Here is a 7,080-nt window from a genome sequence, read left to right on the forward strand (position 1 = left end):
GAGACAAGCCACTGCCTTCAAAAGATGTTCCTTTTGTTTACATGTAAAAGTATCTGCTGGAAATAAAATAAAACTCGTCTGAATAAAGTATCAACACATGCAAATAACTGCATTTAGTCTACATTTAAAAAATAAATAAAAAGCTTTAAAACATCCATATAATGATGGTTACAGAAAAATACCATAACAAAATTTGAATGGCTTTATATACATGTCTGCATGTAGAGTCCTTCACACAGTTAACCATACTCTGTTACATAATGGCAATACAAACACGGAATATGAGGTCAAACACTTTGAATGGCCCTCATGTTTCTTCACGGGCCCTCCTTTCACTGAGGGTCTCCGCAGCTCAGCGTCAGTTTATGTATTAACACAAATAAGCAGCTTTTAAAAACGAGTATACTAAAAAATGATTTTTCAGGGGCCGGGGTGAATAAGTACTGCGTCCCTCCTGCTGTCAGCCGTACTCATTGAAGCGTAGCAGTGCCTCCTGTGTGGGGACGTTCTTCTCGTCTTTAGATCATGTCTCTCCTCTCAGCTCGCTGTGCATCATGTGCGTAGGATGACCATCGTAAGAAGACCTAAAATATAATTTAAAAAAAAGAGCAGCAGGATATTTTTTACTCCAGCACGTACTCTTTCAATGTGATTTCCTGTCTGATTGCGTGTATTTTTCTTACCGAGAACGTAAGCAGCTACAAGTTTCTTGTTAACACTTAAGTGGAGGTAGAGAGGCACAGTAGATTCTTGCTCCCCCAGGGTGGGGAGCATCAGGGCGACCATACACACCAGCCCCAGCAGCACCGTCAGCAGACTGGGGCCTCCAGCAGCAGGACGGCTCTCTGTCGGGCACACACACATTCACTTGATTTAACCAACGCTTTTATCCAAAGGGCAATAAACCATGGAGGTACAAACTCGTAACACCATTTTAAGTGCTAACCCTCAACCTTCTTTTTGAGTAGGTTTTACTGGCTAATGTGCAGTTAAACCAGATGGGTATTGAGTCTGCATAGAAGATGTGTATACTTTCAGCAGCCCTGATATCAGTGGTGATTTTAATCCACCATTTTGGAGCCAGGATAGCAAACACACGCACACACAGTCATGTCATTGTCGAGAGGTACCTGCCGATTGGCAAATGCAGAGCGAAGTGCATGTACACATACGTAAACACTGCGATGAGATACATCACTTAAGCGGCATGGTTAAAGGGAACATTTAGACAATTCGTTCCTGAGATGGATTTAACCAAAACGTTTGTAGATTAAAAAGGTGTTGTACTTCGTGCATTCATGCCATCATTTGACTTGAAAGTAAGGCCCCGGCTCCACGGGAACGCATACGGCAAAACGCATAGGAGTAACGCAAACGCCAAAAAGCTTCCGCCCACACGCAATATACACCGGCTTGTGTCAAGCTACACGAGACGGCTCCGTTTACATCCAACCGCTGGAAAAGCTGCAGTACATATGCCGAGCCTGTACGTGGCGCTGTAACTTCCTCCACAAAAGCAGCAACTTCCTCCACAAAAGCAGCGAAGAAGAATGGTTGTCATGGCTGCACTTCTGTTTATTCTCCGCGGTGGGGGCCGAGGGATCCGGGCAGAGTTTTTCGCCGGTCAACGTGTGTTAAAGTTTAAATCTTCCGGACAAAATTATAAAAGTGCCGGTCAAAGGTCTTCTTTGTTATTTATTGAGCTTTAAAACAAATGAATAACGACGATATAATGATATATAATAATAAAATACACGGAGGCTGTCTCTTTTTCCTCTCTTCTGACAGCGTCAGTGTCTGTCTCATGCAGCAGCTGATCCAGTAATGATGACTCGACAGTAAAAATAAACATATTTATAACTAGTTTAGGTAGTTTGAGAGGTAATTAAAATAGCTAAGGGTGATGATCTGACTTGAAGTGTGTGTTTTGCTCCCGCTGCATCACAGCGGGAGGAGCTGCGTGTCTCCGTCCTGTCAGATTAGACCTCACTCGCGTTTATGTCCATATCGAGATAAAGATAAATAATCTGAATTCAGTGTGCAGTGTACTTTTGCGGGGGTGAGTAGCAGAGGTGGGGAGAGGCGGGGCTATTGCGTCGTCATTATCAGAAACGGATGACCGTATAGGCTACCACACGGCCCCGTTGGACCCCCCAGAGCGCTCCGTTCCCAGATCTATCCACCTTTGGACCCGTTGTCGTTTGCAGGGTCTGTTTCTACCGTTACGTTACGGCGTCGTCTAGCTTAAAGGGCTATACGCAAGAGAAATATGCGGATTCAATCCGTTTTCGTTCCCGTGGAGCCTAGGCCTAACATAGCTAGACCCAAATGCTAATGGGATTGCAGAATTGGCCGTCCATGTACTCCTCAGTACTTCTAAAATCATACTAAAAGATCCAATGTGAAAATGATTGCAGACTGTTTGCCATTATTGTCATATTTTGTTAACGAGACAAATAGCGGTTTTAAAATTGTAGATGAAACATGTAACGTTTAATGTCCAGTGAATGGTGATAATGTATTTGAGTTGAAGGCATTTGGCTCCATCTAGTGGTGAAATCACAGTAACATCTCTCAGTCCTACCTGTATGTAAAACAGTCTGTTCAAAGAACTCGCTGTCTGCCAGTTCTTTGATCCTGCGTTCGTCATCTTGGGGCCGGGGGCTGGGCGTCTCCTGAGAGGCGGAGGGACGCAGCGTGGCCGTCACCTCTTTGCGACCCAGGGCTTTCCGCTGACTCTGCTCAGACACCTGCAGCCGGAACTTGTCGTACACGCCGTAATGGCATGGACGCACATCTCTGTGTCGGATTACTCTGTGTGGACAGAAAACATGAAAACACGGATAGTAATCAACACGGAAAAACAAGCTCATAAATGAGATTCCCTTTAGAGAGGTGCATTTCATTTGTACCAATATTTCCTCTTGTAATTTGTCCGTGTTTATTATATCTTAACTATTTCAAACCAACGTTACACTGATTACATTAATGATTTGGGACCATTTAGTGGTTGGGAGTCGGGTATTTGGTTAAAATAGTGTTTTTTTAGCTTGTAATTGTTTCAGAATCAGAATCAGAATACCTTTATTAGTCCCACAGAGGGGAAATGTACATAGTTACAGCAGAAAAAGAGCCACAGACCGCTTAATGTTACATATGTTACATGCATTAAAGTACTAAGTTATGATATAATAACAAATATAATAAAAAATAAAAAAAGTTACATCATTTTCAAAATACACATCCTGTAACAGTTCTTAGCATTTAGCAGCCAGGTGTATATTACAAAGTTATTAACGGCTTATATATATATATTGCACATATAGCACATATTGCACGTAGGTTGGTATTTAACAGCAAGGGGTGTTATAGTCTGTGTTGTTGTGTGTGTGTGTGTGTGTGTGTGTGTGTGGGGGGGGGGGGGGGTCTTCTAGGGGTTGTGCTGGTTGTATAGTCTGACCACTGCAGGAAGGAAGGACCTGCGGTATCTCTCCGTGAGACAGTGGGGGTGCAGCAGCCTGTCGCTGAAGGAGCTGCACAGTGAGGACAGGGTGTCCTGGAGCGGGTGGGACATGAAGTCCCTCCAGTTATAGATGTGTAGTAATATATATCATAAATACTATCTGCTTACTGTCTAAAGCTTTACATTTCTTAGAATGGTGTCCCATTTCACATATCTTCAGGTTGTATTTTGAATCTGTTTGTGACTAAATAGAATTGAATTCATTTGCATATTCATGAAAGATAGACATTTTTATGCACAAAAAAATGAACTCACATGTCCACACAACACTGTGGCTTGACAGCTCCGGTGGAATCCACCACAGTGTATTTGTTTGGTGCTGTGCACAGCACTGATAAAAAGAAGAAAATACACAAATGATCCACCTTGTCTGTATATCAAACATAGTCCAGCATACATGGAGAGCCCAAATGGATTGTGTTTCGCTCACCTTTAAATTTGAGCGCAAACTCATAGGGGTTGTAGAGGGTGAGCACCTGCTTGTGAGACGTCTGGTCATCTGCGTAGAAGATGAGCTCAGTGGGGAACACGAACACGGGAAGGCTTCCTTCCACCAGCTCAGGCTGTCGGTGCTGCTGCTGCATTGGCCCCCGCTGAGCTCTTCCCCTTCCCCGTCCACGGTCTGCCTGGGCCCCCCCACCCCTCTCTCCACGAACTTTCAAGCTGTGTAAAATCCTTTCAGGTGGCGCTTTCCACTCTCATCGCCTCAGGCACATGACGTAGCACTGTGAAGAGACACATGTGTTTGACTTCTGCTTCATTTGATGGGGAAACACTGCATCTGTTATTCAATTAATGCATCCACCAGCTGTTGTTTGTAGCTTATTTGCACCTTTATGTTTTGCAGGTGACAAATAAAATAATGGTCATATAATGCACTTCCAAGGAGTCAACTACAGACCAACTTGTACGTGTTTTGAGGCCAATACGTACATCGATATTTCAGAATAAAAATCTAATAACAAGATGTAATGATGATCACAAAGTATGTTATGATGACAGAAAAACCCCACAAATGTCATTATTCAATACTGCAATGTTTTGTTACTCATTGGCAGCATGTCTACTGAATTTGTTATATGATAGGGACTCATCTTCAAAACTGTAAATGTAATTGGCAACATATATTTATTTTATTTTATTTGGATTATGTTATATAACTTTCAAGTTCAGATAACTGTAGTTTAACAAGGTAAACAGTTCTAGGTAAACCCCATGTGGCAGGTCACGTGACGTGGTGTGTTTACATGGTAAGGGTAGAGCTCTTATATATACAGTCTATGGTAGAGCTCAAGGAACCTTACTCATGCTGTCGCAATACGTTATGGGCTCAATGTACACATACAAAACACAAAATATGCAGGAATGAGGCTTAATTCAAGTTGTATTTAAATATACCTGTTTTGTTTTTTCTAAGACTAAGCTATCCTGCCATATTTGTATTCGTTGTTATGAGCTTAAAATGTATAGCTAACTTTAAACTGCAGTGTAATAGGTGAACACATAATGAGGTCCTTATATTCGTTATATATTGTCAACAGTTATATTTGGACTCCATAAATAAACCCTACAGTTTGACAGCTAACTAGCGTTGACACTGTTATAACACATAGGTAATAAGCTAACGCTGTACAGTAGCGTTAACATTAGCTAGCGTTAGCCTGCTAGGAAAAAACACAGATGTTAGCTGACAGCCACTTAACGTTGTCTAGACGCAGAGTCATTACATAAAATAAAACACTGAGTCGTGTCGTTTCAAGACAGAAGTGAGAGGAAGACTTTACCTTGTTGTCAGCACAGAGGTTCTTGTAATGTCAGTGCTATCGCCAGGGTTTGAGCCTCAGATCCCACCCTGTTGTTGTTTCTCTTCAGCCCTTTTTTCTTTGTCATTAATATACTGCAGACCTCGCAGTGCATGCTGGGAAGGCGGAGGGCGTAAAAGAGTCCGTGCAAGACGTCAACAAAGCAGACGTAAAATGCTCCTAACAGGGAGGATGGTTTTAATAACTCCAAAGCGGTTCTTGTGAACAAACGACCCTAAACACGCAAATACAGTATCATTTGCAGAGTACTTTGAGGTAATAAGTTCGCTAAAAACAAGTAATATGCGTCATATTATAAAGTATCTAAAAACTGTGCTCAAATATCTACTTTATTAACTATAGTTTGAATCGCATTGCTACATGTTTCAGCACGATTATAACATGAACATATGTGATAGACAGGTTATTTCACCTTGCACACACAGTGTTTTTGATGGTGATTCGCGTCTGTGTGTTAGACCTCATTTATCTCTCCGTCCAGCCTTCTTATCAGTGGCAGCAAATGGAGAAAAAAGTGCATTAGTTACACAGTAGCTATACGCTGTACAATGTAAGCCTGAGGTTGGCTACCATGACTTTCCACTGACCTTTAAATGTATCAGTATGTTGTCCCTAATCTCTTTTCCTTTAATGCTCGAGCTCATTATTAACACAAGTTTGGGGTCATTTGCAATTTAATGGTAAGGTCTTTCATCAAGTGCTAAAAGGACATATCAAGAATACCCTTAATGTAACAGCTATGGTGCCCTCAAGTGCTTTCGGATTTATTAATATCATGAAAGCACATGCAGAACACGCGGTGCCTTTTATGATTTTAGAGGCTTGATTGTGAAGATACCATTTTCCCTGTTATGATTCCGCTATAATGTTATTCGTGCATGTTTGAATATTTATATATATATATATATATATGGGTGTGTGTATGTGTGTATGTTCTATCTCTTCACGCAACTTCTAACCTGAATGTGCACTTTCTCTGGGTTTTTCCCTTACAACATGTACAGAACAAGACACTTGCTTTATATACTTTATTTATCTCTTACTTAAACGTTGTGTTAACATAGATAGGCAATGTAACTGCACGTGTTCTTGTTATGGTGTGTTAAGAGTCGGAAAGACGCATATTTTGAGGGTCCTTGAACGCAGCAAGAGAAGAGAGAGTTAGAGAAAGAGAGGTTGAGCGTGTGCGTGTGTGTGTGTGCGCGCGTGCGTCCAAGTATGTGTATGTGCGTGCATGCGTGTTGGGGGCGGGATGTAAGGGAATTGGCATGACAGTTCAAGACATTGTAGGTCTATTAATACGATATACAGCTACAACGTTATCAGTTGACTGGTTTCAAGACAGAATATATGGGCTATTTATGCTAAGAATCACATTTTATTCAAATACACTTCAGAGGCATGGACAATGATTTTTAATACCCACCCGTTTAGCATACACACAATTGAATCGGTAGGCGGATGTACTGTACACACACACCCGACACACCCGCCATCTCGACCTCGTTATATATTTATATATTGTAGGGGGCGTGGTCAGTGGAATCCGGCTCAGCCAATGGCGTGGCAGCGGGCGTTCCTTTCGGTTAGGAGGAGAAGTTGAACAGCGCGAGCCGAGACAGAGCTCTAGAAAGGCAGATAGAGAGGGAGCAGAGGCAACGGCCCTCTTCAGGAGGGGGGGCTTATTATAACAAATATACACACATGTGTGAACTGTTTGGCCGCACGATAGGG

At 42.1% G+C, this 7,080-nt stretch overlaps 1 protein-coding gene across 1 annotated transcript; it reads right to left on the reverse strand.

Moving 5' to 3' along the window:
* Positions 1-108: 108 nt before the first annotated feature.
* Positions 109-5,541, reverse strand: mospd1 (motile sperm domain containing 1). Its single transcript, XM_034121246.1, has 6 exons — positions 5,308-5,541; positions 3,954-4,248; positions 3,779-3,854; positions 2,585-2,814; positions 684-845; positions 109-584 (listed from the first exon to the last, which is right to left on the reverse strand). The coding sequence occupies exons 2-6, from the start codon at positions 4,105-4,107 to the stop codon at positions 553-555; spliced, it is 654 nt and encodes a 217-aa protein (XP_033977137.1). The 5' UTR covers positions 4,108-4,248; positions 5,308-5,541; the 3' UTR covers positions 109-552.
* Between the last annotated feature and the right edge of the window lie 1,539 nt (positions 5,542-7,080).

The sequence above is a fragment of the Trematomus bernacchii genome, unplaced genomic scaffold, assembly GCF_902827165.1.
Source record: "Trematomus bernacchii unplaced genomic scaffold, fTreBer1.1, whole genome shotgun sequence".
NCBI classification, from domain to species: Eukaryota; Metazoa; Chordata; class Actinopteri; order Perciformes; family Nototheniidae; genus Trematomus; species Trematomus bernacchii.

Coding starts and splice junctions, on each gene's coding strand:
- mospd1 (XM_034121246.1), bottom strand. CDS start 4,107: ATGCAGCAGCAGCACCGACAGCCTGAGCTGGTGGAAGGAAGCCTTCCC. Junction 2,815..3,778: donor CCACAGTGTTGTGTGGACAT/GTGAGTTCATTT, acceptor CTGTCCACACAG/AGTAATCCGACACAGAGATG. Junction 585..683: donor TGTAGCTGCTTACGTTCTCG/GTAAGAAAAATA, acceptor ATTATATTTTAG/GTCTTCTTACGATGGTCATC.